Raw genomic sequence first — 23,776 nt, 5'->3', positions numbered from 1 at the left:
GGCAGCAGTGGGTTCCTGCCGGCCTGCCCTAATGCCCGCCGCGCCTAACAAAGCGGCGGGAGTGAACTGTGCCGTTCCTGTATCTTATTTGGCGGGCGCACAGCGCACTAACCAACCTCATCACGGCACTTCAGTGCTTCCGACTAGTCGTCTTCGACCAATCTGGGCCTTTCGACTCAAGACGAAACACCACCACCAAAAAGCGAGCGACTACACAACCACAGTTCAGCAGCACGGTCAGTGACAAATCAATCAGTCCATTGCCCGTTCGAGACCGATCCACTCTTACTTCCCAAACGATCCTCGTGTCCGACTTTAGAAACCTGGTTTCGCATGATCCCCGCAGTTCCGCCCACCACGAGGCGGTGCCTGACAGTCTGATACACTACATACACGTCAGCTCTCGTGGTTATCTGTCTGAGCTGGAGCTCCAGTCCGTGATCAGAGCGACTATTTCCAGTTTTCGGATGGAGTTGACAGTGTGATCGGCCTAGGTCGTTGCTCTTCGTACATACCACCCTCAGACCACCCAAACACGTGCCGTCTCTGTACCACCCCAACTCGTCTTCCACCATTCCACGATTCCCTTTCCACCCACACATTCAACATCAACGACCGAGAAAAGAAATTCGAGTTATCTTACTGCAGGGCCGTACACTACACCTGAGCTGACCAGTGCTGTTATGAGTGTTTCAGAATATCCCTTCGCCCATACCTTGCCATGTTGACGGCTCCAGCCCCTATGTAACAGTCCTCGACGATACGCGCGACAGCCGCCCGATACAGAGTCGCTCCAAGCGTAGCGTGGATGGACATTGTGTATTCTCGTTGGGTTTGAACGGCTGTGCTTCTCCAAGTCAAGTATGGCGTGTCGGCCTGACTCTGGTCAAAATGTCACATGGCTTCGAGTAGGCACTACATACACGATAGCATAAGTGGGTGGGTGACGTGATGGTGATATCAACCGCCATCCACTCACCTGGTACATTGAGAATGCTCGACATGGAATACGCAGCTGCTGGTCACCATTCATTCAAACCCATCCTGAGAAAGTCGGAACGGAAGTCCGCCAAAAGATCAGCAATTATAGCGAGCTTCAACATTACGGCCGATACACGCAGTCGCATTTTCCGGAGCCGACAAACCCATGCGCTGTTTCAGATTCGACGCGCTGAAAGACGCCGTATACGCTAGAGAATTATCCAGGCGAGGCGCGCTGTTACGACGGGCCACAAGCCGTGGTGTTTCTTTTTCCTCTAGCTCTCCTGCTCCTGTTTCCGCTTATTTCTGGCCAGGGCCGCCGTGAAGGTTTCGATTTTGTCTTTTGGGCGAGGTGCGTACGAACTCGCGCTCGGCGCCGATCACCTCCCTCTCGCCTTGTTTTGCTGTCGCGAAAAAAGATCGACCCGGCAATGGCTGAGGCGGCCACTTGCGTAGAGAAGGAATACGGCGCGAACAAGGGAGGAGGGTAGGATCTGCTACTTGACCAAATGGTTAAGCTTTTGAAGAGGTGACGACATCTGTGAGACAGACATAGGAAACCCATGGCTTCTCTGAGCCGTCAGGCAGGCAGCGGACGTTGTCTGCATGCTGCAAACCACCACAACACATATAACGTGGGCTTATGAATCCGGAGGGCAGCACACTCGGAACCTGAATAGCCATACCTTACTGACTGGCCCAGGTACCCCCTCAAGCCAGATAAGCATGTGTACTATGATGATATGGGTAAGTTAAACCCGTGGGCCAGGTCGTTGACCACACAATGCTCACGAAGCGTTGACTGTCGTGGTCTGTGTGAGATACCTGACAGGGAGGTAAAACTTATGCTCGCAACCGCAGTATATCTGTCAAAGACAAAGCCTGCCTTTCGTCTGCATCTTCTTATTCCTTCATACAGCACACATCACACGTTTGCTTACGGTTAGTTCAGTAGTTAGTTGAGCTGAGCGTACAGTACCTTGCGCTGACATCCAATCCGCAAAATGCGACCCGCGGTTCCGTCTTCCGCAGTGTCGAAGTTACAAGCAGGGTTCCGAGCATCTGGATGTTGGAAACTGTATCTTGGACGTTTTTCAATTGAGGATTATGGGCAAGTACAATGTCAAGGTAGGGTTGTAATGTGGGGTACTTACTAGCGAGCAGCTACCATTCGGTTCCTAAAATAGCCTCCATCAGCACTGTATGGTAACTCCCGTTATGTAGCCCAGTCTCACCAGTCACCTTGTGTGTAAGTCCGGTGGATAGGTCCTGTAACTCTCGACATTGCTTTTCAGCGCAACGGACTGGATTCTACAAGTAAGTTGAGGCGCCAGAGGAGGCGGTCACCATGCAGGTATCAGAAAAAAAAAAAAAAAAAAAAGCATAACAGTTCGGTCACCTGGTTCTAAGCTCACTTTGCTTACTTGCGACATGGAAGCTGGAGGTGATGGTTCTAATTGGATGGCTGGAACTTCGGCGGTTGGTGGTTTGACAACTTCCTTGGTACATATGTACCGTCGTAGCCCGTGATGAGAGAGACATACATGCACGTGATAGCGCGACGATGGAATGTCTTATATCCCCAACCACTTTTCTTCTTTTTGGCTTTTTGACGCTACTTATGCATAGGCATCTTACTGTCCTTCAACCAAAAGAAGAAAGAAAACATGATATCAAAGACGCCCATATCACCGCGTCAACAAGGGAATCAGTCATACACCACACATCAACCAACGAGATCTGAACATAGAACCCCAGCAGACACTAACTCCAACAACAACAACACCAGTTTTTGCTTCTACCCAGACGCCAACCAGTCATTTATCACAGTACAAGACAAATTTTCAACAGACGCCTGCCTCCTCTCACTCTCGCCATGTGACGAGTCTAAGGCCCAATGCGGTATCCCTTGCCCTGCCCTTAGGGTGTTGACAGCAAGAACTAAGTCTAGATGAGGGGGCTCAAGGTATATCGGCGTCAGTACGAAAGGCGGTCAAGAGGGCAAAGTAAAAGTTCCACGCGCACGGATAAGGTGAAGGCCGAGACGAGACGCAGGAAATCACATATACCAACCACCAGGCTACTATGATAGTTTGAGACACACACTCCAGCGCAAACTGAACATCAAGGAAGGGGTCCTTCTTTCTTGGTGTTTACTCACTCAGATTTGGCGCCATCATACATCAAAAGCAAAGAAGACGGACAGACACTTTTCATCTGATTGGTTCACACGTTTCCTTTCTCCCTCCCATCTTTCCCGGGATCCCAGCTGGATAAGCTATTTGTCGCGGTACAACAAGCTGTAAGTCTATATACACACAGTAGGCAGTGACCCCTGGAATAGATGATGATCGGAAAAGGTTGACACCCTCCTCAGCGGGCGCCGCGCTCCCTCCACAGACGAAGAAGGGTCCCCTGATAACGACGGGGTTGGGGGGAGAGGGGGGCCTCGACGCGCTTGTGGTAGCGCTGAGGTGACTGTTCGGCAATAGGTACAAACGCAGGTTGTTGCCAACGGTAACGGCGGCATTGTTTAAAACCTTCGATGGGCGTGGGGATTATCCGTTGCTCTTGTTGAAGGAGAGAGACGATCTTGGGAAAGAGAAACCTTCATGGTACCACGACGACTCGATGAACTTACCCTTGGGGCGTGTGGATGGATTGCTTGGCAGCCACGTTGCACGTGTTTACTTCAGGGGTAATGCGCACACCATGGCCGTACTTTTCATGAAACTTAAAGACGTAGAAAGAGCACTGGCCGCCGGTCTACTTGTAGATAAGGGCCCAGACGGTGAAGCGGGTGTACCAGGGACCGGGAATATGGCCCAGCGGGCAAGTGAGAACCCTGGTAGATGGTCTGGAAGAGGACGGATGCTCTGGTAAGTAATCGGGGAACTGTACGTCGTGGTGGACCGGTGCATGTGGATGGAAGAAGCTCTGCGGAGACTGATGGTGGATTCCAAACGTACCGGAACGAGGAGAATGGCGATCACTGTAAGGCTGAAGAGGGGGACATTGGATGCGGGTGGTCCCAGAGAAGGGCGGCAGATCTTCCAGACGGGAATTACGGCTGAAAGTCTTCGGTGAAAGTACATATCCATGGCTTTAACCTGACTACAAAAGGTGCGAAGCTGGCTCGAGGCTTCAGATGTTTGACACTTTGACGTTCGAAAGAGATCGCTTATCGCGAAACAGCCCCCTCCAACAACAACAGCAATCCGTGAAAAAGACTCAATCAGCTACCGATACTCATCCCTGGAAGACGGATGGCTGGCTCTTTTCGATTCTATGGGGGAAGATTCCCTAGGTAGGCTCCTAGCATGGGCGAGAGAGGTCGATGCGTTGCAAGGGCGGGTCGGCACCATCCGTCCTGTTGACTGTGGAGGCTGAATGTGTTTCGATGGGAGGAGACGGCAGTCCCTGACACACGGTTTGATCGGCCAATCATGGACAGCCGGCTCAGCTTCGGCGTCGATCTCCTCCAAGCCCACAACTACTGCAACAGCCGAGTGCAACGTCGGGGATGAAAGAACGCTTTTGACGTCACATGCGGTCCAATTTTCGGTGTGTGTTTGGGTCTCAGGAGGCAAGGAATAGGGAAAGTATAAACGTCGAGGCTACTCTTCGATATTCGTCCACGAATTTGTTGACAAAATGCCCATTTTCTTTTCGGTAGCCTATCGACGATGGCCGGACACGAAGCTATGAGAGCATGGCCAAGCTGAGGACTCGAACTGCAATCAAAAACAGCAAGTCAGCAACTGAATCGATTTTTCGACAAACCATCACTATCGAGATACTCGACCTTCTTGACGATTGTACCTTGACACTACTCTTACAGGGCTCGAGACCATAAGCCGTACAAGGGCGCTCTCACATTCGCACGCAGAGTCAGTTCCAAGAGATCAACCTCGATTGGATCCCTCGTTCAGATGCGAGTCGATTATCGTCATAACTTTGTGGCCGTTGGACTCGACGAGGCACCTGAAAGCCTCGACGTCTAGGAGAAGGGACAACACAGACCGATTGCCGGGTTAGCTGTCAACATGTTCTCGAGCTAGCCCAATCACCTTGCACATCCCGAGCTGTTGGTGAATAAAACTGTTGGTCATCTTGTCGCTCAAAGGAAAGAAGTGGACGAATACCGGCACCCAGCTTGCCTGTCCTCGTTTTCTCCAAAATAACCGATCGAGAGAGTCAGAGCGGAAACTCCAGGTTGCCGGATACTTTTCGTTGAGGAAGGTGCGCAGAGCGTGTAAAGGAAACGATTCGACTAAACTTTGAGTGAGTCGGCAGTCGCACCCAACCGACGAGTACCACCTCGATTGCTTTTTCCATCTTTTCGAGATGGAACGGATCGTAGCAGGATGTCTTAGTCAGCGGAGCGTCCCGCCGGGTGTTCGTGCCACCTTCCATCAAGACTTCAAGCAATGGACGAGATAAGACTGGAATCTCATAGATGGGTGAAACCTACCCTAAGGATATCATCGCGCTATCGTGAAGCGCAGCTGCAACGAAATTGGCAGAAAGCCGATCCCCGGCGCCGTTTGCTGACCGGAAGTCGTTGCTCTTATCGCCGTAAGCATTCGGTTCAGTTTCCAAAGTTCTGCCGTGTGGAAGCTACGGGACCCAGGGGTGTGACTCCTCAACGCGGCACAGCCAAGGGAAGTGCAGTGGCTTCCGAAACCGTATCTATTCCGGGATGGTCCTCCCCATCATTTCTCTTCCGTTCAGATGACGATCCTACCTTTTCTCGCTTCTTTTTTCTCATGGTTTCTTTCACCTTTACTCCCACACTCATCCGCGGTACCATGAGAATTACAACGTTGACCGCACTGTCTATCGCTTCTTCATGCTACCGCCCTGGTGCATCAACTGTCACCAAAATTCTGGGGGCCCATCGATTCCGACATGCTCTGTTCTTCTTCCTTCACTTTCCACTCAAGCCGTCATGATGCACGGCATTATGCTCTGAGAATGTCTCGGGGCCGCCGATGGTGTGCACATCTTCACACTTTGCAGACTTCGCTACATCAACCATCGTAAACACTGAGGTCGTCATGGCCTCGTCTATAATTGCCTTCGTGCACCTCATAGCCCTAGCATTAGATTGATTCGCCATGTCCGATCGTTGATCGTCTTCTCGCAAAGGCCGCCAGGGTGAACCTGGTGGGAACATGCGGAGTGCATTACTCGACATGCGATGCAATTCGGGTCACCCTTGCTTTGCGACATATCAGCTTCTGACTCGATGAAAGAACCATTCGGTTGCTGTAATAGCACCTGCGAACGCTTGACTGACAACAGATTTCACCTACAATCCATTTGCTTACTAGAATCTTTGGCGTGCAATTGAAATGTCGACAAATTGGAAGCGGGCTCACCTAGCCTAAACGGAGAGTTTTACACACAACAAGCATGCAGCAGTTCTAGGTATACCGAGACACCCCCAGACACACGGCATCAGGAATGTAAATAACAGTAGCTGAGGTTACACTACCACAACGAGTGATAAGTATGCAATGTCTTTGGTCAACAAATTTGCATCAACGGAGGAGTCAGCAATGCCTCCGAGCAACCCAACGAGAGGCTTCCGCATTTACCAGATCGTTCAACTACAAGGAAAAGAATATGGCGGTGATTGATGGAATCCTACTAACTGCACTGGTAGCCTTGTCATTACTTCAGATATCGAGGACACAATGCTTCCTTGCGGATAAAACCCTAACCCTCACAGAGACAAGAGTACCTACCTATCTGCGAAACCGACCCCTTCGCCATGACACTCGCAGATTCTCGGTCGAGGAATGGGATATCCAAGACATCGGTGCCGAGGAAGGAAGAGAGGCTGGTTCGCCATACTGTCTGGGTATAGATACGTCAGTTCACCTGCGGTGTATTGCTCAAAAGTCACGAGTGTCTCAGTTGAGACAGTTGCACTTGCCCGCTTAACCGGCTCATCTTGTTACACGTGAAGGGAAGCGGAATGTACTACGGAAGGTACAAGCTCGAAATACTTTTCAAAAGTCTCAAAGTACATCAGGGTACCTAGAGTCGTTGCCATGTCACGGCTCGAGAAGGATCTGCGATGTTCCATGAACAAGGGAACATCGATGGGAATGATATGCCGGAATGGCATGCTTGTTGGAGTTGGGAGACAGGCGTACTACATCATTCATCATTCTCTACGAGACGTGCACATTCTTCCCAAGTAATTGTTCACGACAACTCTGCCGTGCTAGCTAATACCTGATAAGCATGTTTCACTTTCTTCTCCGTGAGGCTGCACTTCGGAGATGCCCTATTGCTGACTTGAAATCACCTGAAGCCAGAATTGTGTCCGAGTACCTGCTAGGCAGCCAACGCATGACACCATCATCGTCGAATTCAATCCGAAGGTAGCCTCTCACTCCATCAACTTCACCAGCTTTGCACCCTGACCAGGTCTTCTCCCCTCCACCACGTGTCAGTTTTCCAGTTCTTCCTGCCCTAGTTTCAAGTTCGCCCTGAAGTTTTCCCACCTTGTCCGCCAGACAACGATGTCGGTATCCGTCCCGCGGCCCCATGCCGTTATGCCCAACTGCCGACTTCCGTTCCCCGACACCCATCCCTGCCATCATCCACTATTGGGAAGCTACAAGGCTAGATAGGACACTGCGATACTACCTAGCTAATTGTGATATAAAACTTCGATGATGAATGTGACACAATATTCCGGCCTCATCAATGGCAACAAACTGGCAACTCCCTCGCCATATCCTCGGCCCAAACCGAGAAGGAAGTTGGAATGCTTGTCAACTTCCGGTTCACATGATGCCATCAGCTACTGCTCAGTGCATGCAGTTGCTTCCCAGCTTGCCGCTCACAGATTGTTCGGCTAAGTCCCGGTCACGAGCCATGAAAACCTCTTATTGCGGTGCAGGCGGTGCCTGATGGCGATGTTAGCTATCTATGACTTCGCCAGAAAGACTGGGTAATCACTTTAATGTACAACGGCGCAGCAACCCGGCAAAGCAAGCTTTACACAGAGAATCGAAAACTGCATGTTCACTATGGTGTCTACAACTTCTAGGTAAAGGAGTCATGAAACATCGACAACTCTCACATAGTAAGAAAACAATGTCCCATGATATCCCAAACTTAAGCCGTCTTTACCTTTGCTCACATCCTTAACTGGTCAACCTGTAAGCCCAGATCACGGGGCGGAACTGCTTATTTCCTCACCGAAGTGAGAAACCAAAACCTACCCTGCAGCCAGCACACTTGTACAACCCGACATCAAGTCTCGCTTTACCGAGCCTCGCTTAGGCAGAGTCTGACACTCAACCTCATGTATGTCTCGAATTTCAACCCGGATCAGCACCAACTAGTCGCTAGGGACACCCCCATAAACGTCAATATTTCTCGCAAGGCTGCCACGATTCTTTGATGGAACTGTTCACCCACTTGTTTCAGTCATAAGGCATCCGTCTGTGTGTTTTTGCCACTGCCATGACATTCAGATACGACCGAGACCGACCGACCGACTGCAGCAAACCAGCAGAGAGCTTTCGGGACCGTGCCGTGTCGGCTCCATGACTCAGAAATGCGTGCGTATATGAACTCCGATTGCGGTGCTAGAGAACATATCCGGCGCTTCTGGAGTCTCTGCTGGTTAAACAAACGGCTGGCTACCTTACAGCCTAGAGGTACCATCCGATTTAGGCATACTATCTTCAGTTACTAGTCTAGGGAGCTAGTGCAAGGCCAACCAAATCATTGAGTCAGAAAGCTCAAATAGCATTACGGAAAGAAGACAAGCAACCGCTGACCGCAAGCAAGCAAGCAGCGGCATCCGAACAAGAACCAGAAGAGTCGGATCTTGTTCGCCAAACACACCAAATATTTGTGATAGAGGTACTTGGTAGGTAGGTAGGTAGGCATAGATATGAACTGCATGTCTCAAACAAAGGCGAATAGGTATCAAGTAGGTACCTAGGTAGGTAGGTAGGGAGGTACTTATCCCGTTTCAACGCAGAAAGATCGTTTGTTTGCTCCTTTCTGTGTGCTGCTGCACACACTCAACCAATAATCTTTCCCGATATCCATCACAAGCCCCCCTTAGACGTAGTTAGTTTCTGCGACCTCACTAGATAGATGCCAACACTAGGTAGGCAGATTAGATTAGGGCTTTTTTGCCGACTCCGATCTTTTCCTCCCGGTGAAGAAATCTTGTTCCGCAGGAAAAAAAAAAAAAAAAAAAAAAAAAAAAGAAAAGAAATCTCCGATACCTCCGATACTCGCACCCCACACTTGCAGTGATCGGTAGTGTTATTGTTGTTTGCCTGTCGTGACCAGTTACGCAATACCCTAAGGCTGACTCGGACATTCAAAACAGATATTGATATACCAAACTGGCCGTCAATCTTTTTCGTTGGAAAGCGAATTATTTTGTATTCCTTGTATACAGGTACCTAGGTAGGTTCGAATGGTACCTCTAAGTCAGGTAAGGTAGGTAAGTATGTAGGTAGGTAGGTAGGTAGGTAGGTAGGTAGGTAGGTAACATTGTGCAAATCAGATCACATGTGTAGTGTAAGTTGCCTTGTTTGGATTTGGATTGGGACTTTTGGACCGACCGCCCCGTGAGACCCGTGAGACGGGGTGTAACGGGCACAACGGGCAACGCTGGATCGGGCGGAGGCATGAGGCTCTGCTGGCGACGTTGGTTCGGTCAGTCGTTTTGTGGGACTACCATGTAACAGTCAGTCACTCCAAACTGTAGAGGTAGGTAACTTGGTAAGTCGGGACTGGTATGTAGGTAGGTAGGTAGGTAGATACTCGACGTGGCTCGGCTTGGCTCACGAAACGAAGCTAAATGAGAGTTGCAATTTTCTCTTGTATTGTGTAGATGACTTACTTGATTGTGACTGGAAAGAGAATGGGGGGCATTCATTCATTCCTTCATTCATTCATTCACCCAAGGCCTGAAAAATTATCGATGTAAGCCAGGAGATAAATGGGGTTTTGGCTGTTGAGGAAGTGATAAATTTTAAGGTTATCTAACTTCATACAACTACTGTGACTGATGCTTGAGATTCTGAACTGAAAGTTTATGTTGCACAGGGAAAGTTATTAATTAATTTTATACCATACTACGATTGACCATTACAGTGAATAAGATACATGATAGAAATGATGTAAAAAGCAAGTAATTAACATTTTATATCATTATCTGGAGATTAAAATCAGGAGCAGATTAAAATCATAAAGATGATCAAGTCCAAGTACTTAAGTCAGACTTGCTGCTTGTGCCTCCCAACCGGTATGCCCATACCATGCATGCATGCTACATATTTGATCCAAAACGCCGTTGACCGTAAAATTTGTAAAAAAAAAAAAAAAAAAAAAAAAGGAGCCACCGTTGATGCTTCCCATATTCCCAAAATTTTGCACCGCGGTTATTCCCCCCGTAGGTGTAGGTATGCTGTCATGATGTTTCCATCTGCCAATCTGGGCGACAGCTATGTAGGTAAAAAGGAAAGAAAGAGGTCAAGGAAACAACGCTAAAAGTTCAGAAAAAAGGGGGGAAGAAACTCTTTGAAGAGCTTCTGAAGAAAAGGAAAAAAGAAAAAAGAAAAAAAAAAAAATAGCGAGGATAGCAGAGACAACGTACTAAAGCCTCGAAGAATCTCCCCACATACTCAACACCGGGTCCATGAAAAACCCATCAAACTTCTCCATCGCCACGTTCCTCTCGCCTTTCTCCCTCCAAATCAAGCCATGCTTGTCATGCACCGTAATCGGCGGCTCCGCCGGGACGATGCTCAAGTCGGCCTTTTTGGAGTCAGAGACGATAGGCATGGCATCATCAAACAACTGCCTCAACCTCCTCCTGTGCTCCGAAGGAACGTTGGCCCGTACTGCCTCCCTGTACACCCAATCGCCCAGTGTCTCCACGTTGGGGCGTTCCTTGGGCCGGAGCGAGTCACCCTTTGCGCAGGCCACCTGAGCAAAGCACACGGCAAGGATGATCCAGGCGATGGCTTCACCGGGGGTCGTGGAGCCAGGAGGCTGGCGGAACTCGATCGTGCCTCGAGACTTGTTGTGCACGAGGTTGAGAAAGTTCCATCGGTAGCCGGAATGGGGAAAGTCGGACCGCTGGCCGAGGGCCCGGCCCGTGGATGAGTTGGGATCGCAGCGGACCATGTGGGCCGCAATATATTTCCGTTTGCTGAGGGAGTCCAGGTGTGAGAAGCACTCGGCTGTGGTCAAGTTGGCCATTTGCTTGTTGTACCGGTTGCTCTTGGCGAAGACAGAGGTGCGGCGGTAGAGAGGCATGACAGCGTCAAGGCAGGACTCGAAGTAGAGAATGGACTTGGAAAGGGCGCGGATATCGGAACGTGTCCACTCTGGGTGGTCCTGGTCCAGGGGAGCGAGGTGGATAGAAGTGCTGCATTCGTGTGTAGAAGTGGTCTCAAAGTCTCGGTTGAGGACTTGCATGAAACTCTCGAAATGTTGGATCCAGGTGTCGAAGGAGGAGAAGCGGAAGAGAGGAGAGACAAACTTCATGGCGTGTTTGTACTCGGTAGGCTTGGACTGGATAGAGTGGTCGCTGGTGATAGTCCAAACTTTGTAGGAAGGCGTGTGAGTGTGTGTGGGGTGGTCGTATGGATAATCCGAAAGAATTTGAGACTTGATGCCTCCATTGGTAAGGGAGTAGAGGATCTCGTCCTCAAGAGACTCTGAGCTTCGATGATCAGCCCGACGGCTTCGGATCTGAAGGGTCAGTTCTGCGCAGAAACGGAACTGCTTTGGCTCAGGCTCTTCGAGGTAAACCATGCTGTGACGGCGGTGGTCACGGTCACGGTGACGATGACGGCTCCTGGCCGACCCATCTGAACTAACGGAAGGAGTGGTGGCATGCGGCATGGCTGCTTTGATGTGTTCAGGTTGTTCTAGATGTTCTTTAAGAAAATAGCTAGAGTGACTGAAGAAGCGAGTGAAGAAGCGAGTGAATGTGAAGCTTGATGACTTGAACAGCTTTGAAACCAACAATACGAACATTGGGATCTGTCGAGGAATCTTATACCTACATCTTGGAGGATGAGAGAGTGGCCCTTGGTCAGTCTCGATCGGCTAGGGCCACCAAGGGGCCCAGGATGCGCGAAAGCGCGGCGTTCTAGCAGGGGGGGTGTTACGGCTCGTCCTCGGAACGGTCATGTTCTTTTTGGTCGAAGGTTGCATCGCACAAGAAGCTCAAACTTCGTGAACGATGAGTGGTACGGTGGAGAGGCAGGTATCTACCAATTCGGTACAAGAAGAACTGAGCTAGGTCTAAGGCGGTAAGGAGGGACGATGGTCGTTTCTGTATGACCATGTCACCATTCGAAGTGTCGAACATGGGTGAGAGTGGGCCGTCGGTATGGCCCACCACCCAGTTGTAGTTGGAGCTTTGGTGTCTACATGCGAGTGTCATGCGTAGCAGCATCGAGCTATTCTTCCATTGCACACACCTACGCACACCGTCAGTTTAGAGTGGACAAGCATACAGACAGCCTGCAGATGCAAGACGCAGGCAGAACGAAGTGCCGTCCTGTAGACGATCACTCATCGGATGGCCCCGAAGTAAGCTGCTGCTGCTGTGCCCAATGATGTTCCACAGAACACGCCTGAAGCATAGCCGGATGTGTAATTACTGCCTTGTTTGAGAGGAAGGATACCAACTCACAATCTACATCGGGAAACTGCTGTACGGTAGAGTGTCCCTGTGGATCGCCAAAACAAGACAATCAAACAAGGCTGCCAGTGGGGATCACGCACCCGATCGAACCTATCTCTAGGAATGGCAGTGGTTAACAGGCGGCCTTTGGCCCTTTGGGTGGCTGCATGAGCTCCGCCACCAAAAATATATCATCCATGGCCATCAGAGAGTGCTGTGTTGTCGACTTGGCCGTGTTACAATGGGCCTAGGGCCATAATGCTGCAGTCGTCAGGAAGTGGATTTTTCAACATTTGGACTCCTGATGAGACCGGCCAGACTCTTGAACCCCCATTCTTTTCTTCTGCTCTTGACCAGTAGGAGCTTTCTTTGAATAGCCATGGTAGCATCGAAGCGGCTACCGGGTTTCTTCCAGCCACAGCGGCCCCAGGTAGTATCGGTCGCTGTCGTGATTGGTTCCCTCAGGTGTCGACCAGGCCGGAACAGGGCCTCAAACTGTTACAGACTGCAGCAATGGACGCATGGATTGGTTGTCAACGTCCCATTCGAGCGTCCCTCAAGGGACCCAGGGAACTGGTTCACAAACCCCTGGCGCATCAAAATCATCTAAAACTAGGTCTCCTAAAAGCGCGAGCGCGGATCGGGATGTCGACATCAACGGTAATGGCACTGCCACCTCCGCGCTGTAGAGCATCTTGTTCGGAAGCTTTTGTATCAATAGCCGCGCGGATAGCACAATGGCACTGCCAAGAGTGATGGGGAGGGAAGGGTGAGTTGGAGTTGAGAATAGGCCAGAAGCCTAACGCTGCGCGGCATAAAAAAAAGGATCCGGCTTTGATCTGTGTCCCTAGCTCGGGCGGAAAGCGCCGACTAGTAGTGTGGATATGTGGCCGCCCACCGAAGCTCTTCAGGGAAGGATGATGAGTTCAAACGTCGTCCTGCGCCGATCTAGGCAATGTCTGTGTTCCGTTGCCAGCCAAAGCATGTATGTAAGATGATGTCGTGAACTTGTGAAACCGCATATCCCATTTGGACATGAGAATCTCCAGATCCAGGATGATGCCGCCTTAAGGGTCTCTGCCTGTTCATTTATGCAGTCGAGCCTTACTTATTAACCTCGTCTTGGTGCTACACCGGGCATATGTTGCGGCACTGGGGCGACCTGTCGTGTTCTCGTGAAAGGTTCTTCGCCTGCTTCAAGCTTTGGGTCTTGTCTTTGTTCTTTTGAACCTTGTCATGCTTGCAAGTGTGCGTCCACACCAAACGAATACCCGAGCAACCCAGTCCATTCATATATGAACCAGCCTAATCCCGTTTCAGATCTCGGTGTTGAGTTTATCCTCGGTCCCTTGTTCTGGATCGCCTCCGTCTGGGGCGTCTGGATGCCTGCTGGATCGACGTGGACTCACGAAAGCGAGCTGCCGAAACTGACACTGCCAGCTTTGGCTTTGCGCACCGTGGCTCAATCGCGCCTCGGTTGGTTTGTTTGATGGCGGGAATGTGGTCTCGTGTGTTGTGCTTCGTAGCGAAGGTCTCGGTAAAATTGTCCGAAAGTCTGATGTAAGGATCGTTCAGATTCAGATCCTGGTCTCGTGATCTGCATGGCAGTGCAACTAGCCCTAGAGAATGAGTTGCATTCGATCGTCTTACACTCTCCGAAGTTGGGTGGTGATGCATCACTCGTTGTCGCTCTCTCGTATCTTGAAAAATTGTAAGTTATCTGCTCTTGCTTGATCAGCCACTCCACCACCTGTTATCCAGTTTGAATCGGTCTTTCGGTCCGAACAGGGAAGTTGACTATAGACGAAGTCAAGTACCTCCTCAGCCGTTTGGGATTAGTGTTTTTTTTTTTTTTTCACAGCAATATGGAAATCGAATGATGTCCTCCCCGGGCGATATCCGATGATCACAGCATGGCAGAGCTGTCAAATGAGAACGATTATTCAACTTCTGAAGTTTCAGTAATTTGTGTGTTCTCGAACCCCTGCATCGCGTTGAGCCAGGTAGAGTGCACATGGCCGGTCGATGGATTGCGACTCGGTGGAATGGACTCTGCCGAGTTAAAACTTGGTCGTTAGCTTCGGACCATGTAATGGCAAGGATTTGTGTACATGATATCGGACGAGCACTTACAGTAAAATGGATTCATCCTCTGAATCTTCATGTTCAGTTGACTGGCTGGTCCTAGACTTGTGTGATGCATGATGCGCGATACTGTTGTCCTTGATGGGCTGCCCAGGATGACGGTTTACTTGCTTCCGCCAAAGAGAGAAAATAGAGGGTTGTATGTTTTGGAGAGAAATTTGGATGACGCGGAGGCAAAGCCTAATGCTGTATTTTCCCACAGGAGGATAAATACTTTCCTCCTGTCGAAAAGGGTGAAGTGGGCAAGAAAAGAAAGAGAACACGAAGAGGAAATCCGCCCCGCGTTGGGTTAATGAGGAAATCCAACCTTCTCGAGAGCGTACCTCCCGAACATATTTGAGACACCATACTCAAAATTGGAAAGAACTCTGAACGACATTCATTGTGATAACCTTGGCAGTATTCTGAATAACGCCTATGCATCAGTATAGCTGTAGCTACGTCCGGGTAGAACCTCAAAATAACCTTCTCTCACCCGTTTGCGCCAGCCTATGGTATCTCACCTACTGGTGAAGCCCTCTTTGCAACCCAAACAATCCATGAAACAGCAAAACCACTTTGAAGCAAAACAACATCAAGAAGAGAAAGAAGCGCCATGAAGGTCCCGGAGATGAATCCTCACCGTGACCAAGAAATCAACCTACTCTCTCTTGGCAACAGTATCAAAGCACTCCTTGATACTCGTAGCACTCCTCCTCAACGCCTCCTTCTCCTTCTCATTCAGCAACAGTTCCACGTCCTGATGCGCTCCCTTGCTGTTCAACTTGCACGGCATGCTCAACGCCACACCCTCCACGCCGGCATAGTCACCCACTCTCGACACGGTAACCAGCTGATCGGCATTGGTAATGATAGGCTCCAAGATGCTCACCAGTACGCTTGCCACACCGTAGTTCGTCTTTCCCTTCCTCTGGATAATCTCATAAGCCGCCTCGCGTGTGCGTTTGCTTAGCGCATCCATAGCGTCCTCATCGTAAGCGATGCCCTTCTGCTTGCAGTAGTCCTCCAGACGCATGCCGGCGATGCTGGCGAGCGACCACACGGGCAGCTGGCTGTCGCCGTGCTCGCCCACAATGACGGCGTGCACGTTGCGCGGGTTGACGCCGTAGTGCTTGCCGAGCTCGTGGCGGAAGCGGGTGGTGTCCATGGCGGTGCCTGAGCCGATGACGCGCTGGACGGGGAATCCGCTGAGCTCGTACGCGGCCTTGGTCAGCACGTCGCAGGGGTTGGTGGCCACGATCAGGATCGTGTTGGGCGCGTGCTTGGCAATCTGCGGTACGATTTGCTCAAACAGACCGTAGTTGGTCTTGACCAGATCCATGCGCGTCTGTCCGGGCTTCTGGTTGACGCCGGCGGTGATGATGACGGCCGTGGCACCAGCGCAGTTTTCGTACTCGCCCACGCTGACCTTGGCGTGCGCGAAGTGGGCGGCGTGTGAAAGGTCCATAACCTCGCCGAGGGCGCGGTTCTTGTCGATGTCGATGAGGACGATCTCGGCAGCGAGATGGCTGAGGAGGAGGGCGTACGCGGTGGTGACACCAACGGAGCCGGCACCTACGATGGCGACCTTGATGGACTGAGGTTCTCGTCAATGGAAACCCTTGATCATGATGACCGGGGTTCAGATGTAACTCACCTTGGCATGGCTCTCGATTTCCGTGCTTGGTACCGACATTTTTGCTGTTATGTTTTCTGTGGAGAGTGTTGATAACCTGCTGATATCTGAGGGTTGGACTTGAACGAACGCTTGAGATGTGGCTCGGGAGGAGATGGTCTATTTGTAGTAGGAAGCGGGGGATGTTGTTTGGGTATGATGACAACCTTGATGCCTTGTTGCCGAGATCCTCAGAGCTATCTTATATGAGATCCAGATTTAGGCACCGTCCGCCCAGTTGGGATGGAGCCCGGTTGGGTACCTTTGCCAACATTGGATGACACCTTATCTCGATCGCGATGCAGATTTGAGTGGTTGACAAAGAATGAAGCTCCCGTCAGATCGGCCTGTTGCAGAACTCGCGCAGTTTGTCTACTTGGGGGTTAGCGGTGGAGTCTTTTGCCAACCCCCTCTCATTAAAGAGGGGGAAAATTTTCTGTGGGACAACCGTTTAATCTGGGACAGCCCATATAGAATTTTACTAGTAATCTGACCCATCCCTATACTAAACCACTACATTATATACTACAACAATGTTATTAGAAGCTACTAGAAACCCGGTATATTGCTTAATAAGGTAGTAAGTAAATAAAAGGACGAGTTGCAGCTATTGTATATTATTTTTTAGTACTAGTACCTCCTCTACTACTAGTGCTAGTGCCTCCTCTACTGTTGGTGCTAGTGCCACCTCTACTACTAGTACTGGTACCACCTCCTCTACTACCGCCTCCCTCCTTATTAGTGTACTCTTTATACGTGCCGCTTGTTTTCTTGCTTGTATTTGAGGTTTTATAGTATTCTTAATATACTTTATAACCCTATAGTATAGTGTTGATTTAAAAGATTGTAATTGTAATAGAGTAGAGGGGTTGATGGTTGGTGTTAACGGTCTAGCTTATATAGTATAAAGTTTGGGGGTAGCGGGCGGGTTAAAGAGACGGCGGTTAATTAATTGGAGTGGTGGTAAGTCGACTTCCTCCTCCTCCTCCTCCTCATCCCCATTATCCTCTCCCTCGTAGAGCTCCTTATAATTGGCTTTCTCCTTATTATTGTTAATTAGAGTACTTTTATTTTTAAAGAGGGTATTAATTATTTATATATTAAAATGACTAACGATGTCGGTAGTAGTCTCAATAGTAGACTATTAAAGTAGGTAAGGGGGGGAGAATAGAGGGTCGGCTGGTTGAGCGGTAGAAGGTAGTTGTATAGTAGAAGGATTATTACTTAAATTAATATTAACTAAGTTGTTAAATAAAAGGTAAGAGGGGTTACCCTATATTTTCTTAAAAATTGTTAGTATTAGTATATTAACTGTATTACATATAAATAATCTATCCCTATCCTCTTTATCCCTCTCCCTCTCGTTAAGTATATCCTCTTTATAGATTAGTATATACCTATCCTTCAATTGCTCCTTCCTCTAGTTATTAAGGTAAACTCTCTATATAACCTTACCCTTACTATTAACCGAATTTTTAATCTAATTATTGTAAACCTACTTTTAAATCTTTTTATTATATAATTTAACGGCTATAAACTATCTCTTCTCTTTAACCAACTACTCTCGTTACTACCTCTCAATAGTATATTAATTAAAATCCCCCTTTAAAAGACTTAATACCTCACCTTCCCTTAGTATTTTATATACCTATTTCCTCATTTTACAATTGAAGTTAGCTACCTTCTCTCGGTCTTAATAGTTATATTCTTATATAGTATTATATATTAATAGCGCTTTATAAATTATAACTTCAGCGGTGTAATAACGGGCATGCGTTGGCGAATTGAATATATAATAGTATTTATCTTTAATGTAGGTAATGACTTTAGTAGTTTTTTAAAAGTAGTCCTCTTTAGGGAGTAATAAGGGTAAGGCGGGGTTGGCTTTTTTAGGTTGCTTTATTCGGATTTATATTAAGACTTTCGTATAGTTAATTAGTTATATATTAGTATTAGAGAACCCGTTAAAGATATTATACCTAGTTATACTACTATTAAGGATATATTAAAATATTGGGGATGCTATAGTTAATAGGGATATAAAATAAAGGTATAGGGAGGGAAGCGAACCTCAAGCTCTCTAATAAACGTGGTGCGAGTAAAGCTAAATTCTCTATATTAAATGAATTACTATAATACCTTTTAATAATAAGCTTTAAGGGACGAAAATACCCTAATATTAAACGGCTATATTATATAAATTAAGTAGGGAGGTAATACTATTAATATAATATTAAAGGTATTAATATACTCTTTAATTTCTATATTGCAATAATTATTAAACCTATCGATAATTAATAAATAGTAGATTAATCGGTATAGCCTTTTTAACCCTACTCTATTATTTAAATCGTCGAGTTTCCTATTAGTATAGTCAACCCTATACTAGTTACACCTAAACCAATTTTAAAAAGAGAACCCCTTATTTCCTAGCTTATAGCCGTCCTCTTCCCTTAATTTTGTAAACGTTAGGGACGAGTAGAAGGAATACTAATTGAAATACTTTAACCAATTGAACGTAAGGTCGGCATTCGAGAAGCTAATCGGCGATTTAGTAAACCGGATAGTATTGTTGAAGTTGTTAATAATAAAGTCCTTTATTAGATCCGTTTTAAATATTATATAAATAGGGATAGTCTTACTAATTGAACTTATATTAATTATAAGGATAGCCGACTCTTAATTAGTAATATTATTAATCTTTAACTATAATAAATAGTAAGTATTTACCCCTATATAAATTTACTAGTAGAACAATATACTAACTTACTCTTTACTTTACTAAATCCCTAAATATAATTACCTTTATATACCTACCCGCTATACAACCGAATTTTACCCCTATTTTATTATAGTTCTAAACGTTACCCTTAACAACGTTATACTTCTTAATTATAACTTTATAATTATTAAACTACTTATTAATAGAATTTTTATTCAATTCCCAAAACCTCCTCTTAATATCGATAGTATAGTAAATTATAATCTTTAATTTTAGATAGTCTTTAAGGAAGTTTACTAACTACATTGCATTATAGATCTTTAAAGCACCCTATAATAATTATAACTAATTTACTGTACTAATAACTATTTAATATAATGCGGAAAATCGTCCTTAGAAGTAGAATATTATATATAATACAATAGCATCCTCCTCTATAACTATCAATATACGGAAATAACCTTTTAAATATAATGAAATAATTAATTTGTAGTACTTAACTAGCGATTTAATATAATGAAAGATAAATATACGGGACTCCCTAATAATAGCGGTAATCTCCCTAATAGTCGGCGGCTTACGCAATATTTTAAGGCGCTTACTAAGGCATTCAATACGATTGCAAGCAGTTAGATATATACGGGCGCCGTAGTAGCTAGCGGGCGCTTTCCCTATTTTATTAAAATATTTATTAAAATCCATTGCGTAATAGTAGGTTAACCTCTATTAATCTATAGATATATATAGACTATTTACTTTTATAGCTTTAGAGTGCGAGTCGGCGGTTAGAAATAGTGAGTTTGAGTGTGGTTGTGTTGCCGGTGTGCACGATGTTAAAAAGTCATTTTGCGTAGCGTTAATAGTCGATTGTGTATGGTACCGATCGGCGCTTGTCCTAGATTAAACGGTTGTCCTACAGAAAATTTTCCCCCTCTTTAATGAGAGGGGGTTGGCAAAAGACTCCACCGCTAACCCCCAAGTAGTCGTGATTGGGAAACAAACAGACAGTCTAGAACTAGATGGCCTTCTAGCGGAGAAGTCGTCTGGTTTCGTATTGGTCTGGGCAGCGACAAACGCCGTGCCTCACTGGTGGACCGACAGCCAAGACAGAAACTCCATCTCGATCCCCTATCCGCGCCTACCTCTAGCTGCCGTTCCTTAGGGCTGATGTGCTGAGCTGTGGCGGCTTGGCCACCAGCACCAATTTGGAATTCAAGACTCGCCCTCGCTGTCCAAATTCCACTGCTCGGATCATTCTGATGGTACCAGGCTCTTGTGCAACATATCGTTCGATGCGAAATCGTTCCATGTTGCCCGGAGGTTGACGAGTATCGTGCGAATGAGTCACTGTTTGAGCGTTCTAGTGCGAGTTATGCGCTGAAAGATGAGGATCTGAGTTTGTGGTGATACATTCATCTGATTCGTTGTTACCATGCACAGGGAATGACAGATCAACAAACCAATAGGTCTCGAAAACATCAGGGACGACGTGTTTGTAAATGCAATTGAAGGGTATCACGACAACAGCAGCAGCAACAAAATAACAAGAACAATCATGCGATCCAAAACCAGATCTTCTCCAACCAATTCCTCGGAACCGGGTCCACGTCATTCGCGCACATATCGTCCATCTCCTTCTTGCCTGTCAATACATCGATCTCAACGGCGGGCTTGTGGAACGGCGTCCTGTGCCAGATCTTATGGCCGAAGTATAGAACAAGGAAAGCAGGCAAGGTAATGTACGCTGCAAGGAAATCCTTGTAATTCCACTTGACAAACACCTGGAATCCGTTTGTGAGTGTCAAGATGCTGATCATGACCAGGGCAAACCATGCCGCATATGGCTGGCCCGGAGTTTTGAAGGGCAGTGTCGCCAACAGTCCCTGGACCTTGAGCGCCTGACGGAATCGCAGGTAAGTGATGAGCAGAACGATCCAGCCAATGTACCCGGAGATGGTGGAAAGGTTGGAGAACCAGGTAAACACCTGAGCGCCGTTGTTGGATACGTTCAGGTACGCAAGCAGAGAAAATGCCCAGGTCATCAAGACGGCGGTATATGGAACACCACGCCTGGTAGTTCTCGTGAAAATAGCGGGTGCTTGGCCGTTTTGGGCCAGAGAATACAGGATACGGGATCCTGAGTACAAGAACGCGTTACCGGCGGACCAAGCAGAGGTCAAGATGGCAGCGTTGATAACATGGTTCAGGCCGCCGATACCGGCGAGCTGAATACCTATAACCCAAGGACTGGCGCTGGCGTCCGAGGTGCCGGAAAGCAGGTTCTTGTTATCCGAGGGAACAATGCAGCCTACGATCAAGGAGCTGATACCATAAAAGACAGCCAGACGACCCAAGAAACGGCGGGCGGCCTTGGGGATGTTGCGTCTCGGTGCGACAGTCTCACCAGCAGCGAGACCGATGAGTTCGGGGGAGGTGATGAAGCTGAATCCGGCGCGGACGAATGCCGTCCAATACGCAGCAAACCTGCCAGTGGCACCAGGTGCGAGGTACTCCTTGAACGCTCCCGGATCGTTCCAATAGTGGAACCCTAACCGCTTGTGGTTTGGCCCGCCTCCCAGCATGATGACGAGGCCAACAATGATGAGCCCCATGATGGTGATGAACTTGATGCTGGCAAACCAGAACTCGGCCTCACCAAAGACCTCGACCGCGATGATGTTCAAGACCAGATTAACAACAAGGATGATGGTGATCCAGGCCCAGGTAGGCACTGGTGTTTCCCAGTAGTTGAGGAGGATGGCGCCTGCGGACGCTTCGGCGGCGACGAGGATGGCGTACGCATACCTAGGAGCCATGGCGTCAGTTGGACTGAGCATTTCGTTCCCTTGCTCCCAAAAGAAACTCACCAATAATTCCAGCCAGCGGCAAACCCCAGGCTAGCATCGACGAAACGTTCGGTAAAGTAGGGCAGTGTGATTCCTCTGAGAGGAAGGTATGTGCACATTTCGCCGATACAGTTCATGACGATCCAGACAAGAAGCATCATGGATAGGTAGGCCAGCCATAGCGGCGCTGGGCCGACGGTGGCCAAGATACCACCCGAACCGACGAAGAGACCCGTTCCGATACTGTGAAGAGCACCATGAGCGGATTAGTCTAGGAAAACATTGGGGTTGTGGCAGTCGTCGTCAGGGAAGGAATTGGAACGTACGCTCCTCCCAAAGCCAGAAATTGAATGTGCCGACTCTTGAGACCTCTTTGCAATTGATGGCTGGCGTCCAGAGAAATGGTACCGTCAATCACCTGGCCTTGGTTGTGAGAGGAAGCCACATCCAGGGCCTCGCCGCCGCCCTGCTTTTCGGCGAAGTTTCCATCGCCGTACTTGGACATGGCAACCGGATCAGGACCCTTTGGAGGCACAGGAGCTGGATTTCGAGATTAGCCAAATGCTGACGGGATTCCGTTGGTGATGGTTGTCTTTGGTGTAGCAATCAGACGAGGCCCGCGGTGCAGAAGACCAACGACACCCAGGAGAGTGGAGGAAGGGGGACAAAGTCTTTGATGCGGACTTGTGTGTCGAGGTCAGCGGCGTTCTTATGGTAGTATTTTGGAGATAAGATCAGTAGGGTTTCTTTGCAGAACATGCCCCAATCCGTTGTCTGAATCCATGGCAGCCATGCCGCTAGTGTAGGAATGTCACACCCGATCAGGGGCACCGAGTGGCCGGCGATAAGCGCATGTATCCATGAGCTGGGATATTTTGGACGTCTATCAGCCAAGAAGCCATATGAGTCAAGCCCGGTTCAGTTGTTGGTGTTGAAGTCGGATCCATTGAAGATAGCAGTGGGCGGATCAAATCCGTAGTGAGAGAATAGAGCCGCGATTACCCCGGATTTTGGAGTCCAGGAGTGGCATCCGTATCGCCGACGAGAGGTAGTATTGGTTTACCTAAGAGTAAACAAAAGTCTGGAACTTGACGACAAGCGAGCCGACAGCAATAAGAAGATCTTTGCCCTGTTTGAACCAAAACCTTGCTGGTCGGTTTCGAGCGCTCGGTGAAGGAAAAGAGGTTGGCGTGGCTGGCAGAAGAAAAAAAAGAAAGCAGAAGAACTGGTGCAGCGCCGTTGGGATAAGGCCGGACACACCTTCCCTTTCCAGTTACCATCTCCAGATGCTTGGCGGGGGAAGCGGTGGGGTTTTCTGCTTCAGCGGGGATGGTCCTGGCGTACATACCGGGAGATAGCGCCTTGTGGAGTCCAGTCTTGGGGAACTTGGGGGCCCGGGTTGTAGTGTAGGGTCTGGGCTGTTGGGGACACCCCCCCCCCCACGCTTCTATTCCACTTAGCACTAAGTTGTTCAGTTCCTGTTCCATCATCCCGTCCTTCGTGTTGTGCGGTTCCCTTCGTTTCTGATATTCACTTCCATCTTTGTGGGAACATGAAAAGGTCTGTCGGGCTGTTGAATGAACTCTTCATTGTCAACACCATATGAATTCAGTGCCAGCAGATTACTACGGGATTAACTTAAATGAGCCAAGAAGGCTTCAAGTTCATGCCAAGATGACCGGCGAGAGGCCATTCCTGACTTCGGTTCCTGGCTTTCTTGCAAGGAGGTG

General features: G+C 48.3%; 5 protein-coding genes across 5 annotated transcripts; 1 reads left to right on the top strand and 4 right to left on the bottom strand.

Moving 5' to 3' along the window:
• Nucleotides 1-130: 130 nt before the first annotated feature.
• Nucleotides 131-816, bottom strand: NCU10793 (hypothetical protein; the record flags this gene model as incomplete). Its single annotated transcript, XM_001728414.1, has 4 exons — nucleotides 131-210; nucleotides 290-385; nucleotides 516-586; nucleotides 716-816. The coding sequence occupies 4 exons, from the start codon at nucleotides 814-816 to the stop codon at nucleotides 131-133; spliced, it is 348 nt and encodes a 115-aa protein (XP_001728466.1).
• Nucleotides 817-3,693: 2,877 nt separating this feature from the next.
• NCU00718 (hypothetical protein) lies at nucleotides 3,694-4,055 on the top strand (the record flags this gene model as incomplete). The annotated part of the gene is made up of 2 exons (XM_959459.1): nucleotides 3,694-3,860; nucleotides 3,917-4,055. The coding sequence occupies 2 exons, from the start codon at nucleotides 3,694-3,696 to the stop codon at nucleotides 4,053-4,055; spliced, it is 306 nt and encodes a 101-aa protein (XP_964552.1).
• A 6,027-nt stretch (nucleotides 4,056-10,082) lies between these two features.
• On the bottom strand, nucleotides 10,083-12,017 carry NCU00719 (hypothetical protein). The gene has a single exon (XM_959460.2). The coding sequence runs from the start codon at nucleotides 11,887-11,889 to the stop codon at nucleotides 10,633-10,635; it is 1,257 nt and encodes a 418-aa protein (XP_964553.2). The 5' UTR covers nucleotides 11,890-12,017; the 3' UTR covers nucleotides 10,083-10,632.
• Nucleotides 12,018-14,967: 2,950 nt separating this feature from the next.
• On the bottom strand, nucleotides 14,968-16,878 carry tca-17 (tricarboxylic acid-17). The gene is made up of 2 exons (XM_959461.2): nucleotides 16,461-16,878; nucleotides 14,968-16,400 (listed from the first exon to the last, which is right to left on the bottom strand). Exons 1-2 carry the CDS (start codon nucleotides 16,497-16,499, stop codon nucleotides 15,465-15,467), a joined length of 975 nt encoding a protein of 324 aa, XP_964554.1. The 5' UTR covers nucleotides 16,500-16,878; the 3' UTR covers nucleotides 14,968-15,464.
• A 3,432-nt stretch (nucleotides 16,879-20,310) lies between these two features.
• NCU00721 (proline-specific permease) lies at nucleotides 20,311-23,230 on the bottom strand. The gene is made up of 3 exons (XM_959462.2): nucleotides 22,373-23,230; nucleotides 22,068-22,289; nucleotides 20,311-22,005 (listed from the first exon to the last, which is right to left on the bottom strand). The coding sequence occupies exons 1-3, from the start codon at nucleotides 22,549-22,551 to the stop codon at nucleotides 20,754-20,756; spliced, it is 1,653 nt and encodes a 550-aa protein (XP_964555.1). The 5' UTR covers nucleotides 22,552-23,230; the 3' UTR covers nucleotides 20,311-20,753.
• Between the last annotated feature and the right edge of the window lie 546 nt (nucleotides 23,231-23,776).

The sequence above is a fragment of the Neurospora crassa genome, linkage group I (genome assembly GCF_000182925.2).
Source record: "Neurospora crassa OR74A linkage group I, whole genome shotgun sequence".
Classification (NCBI taxonomy): Eukaryota; Fungi; Ascomycota; class Sordariomycetes; order Sordariales; family Sordariaceae; genus Neurospora; species Neurospora crassa.
This window is presented reverse-complemented; position numbering and strand designations above follow the sequence as displayed.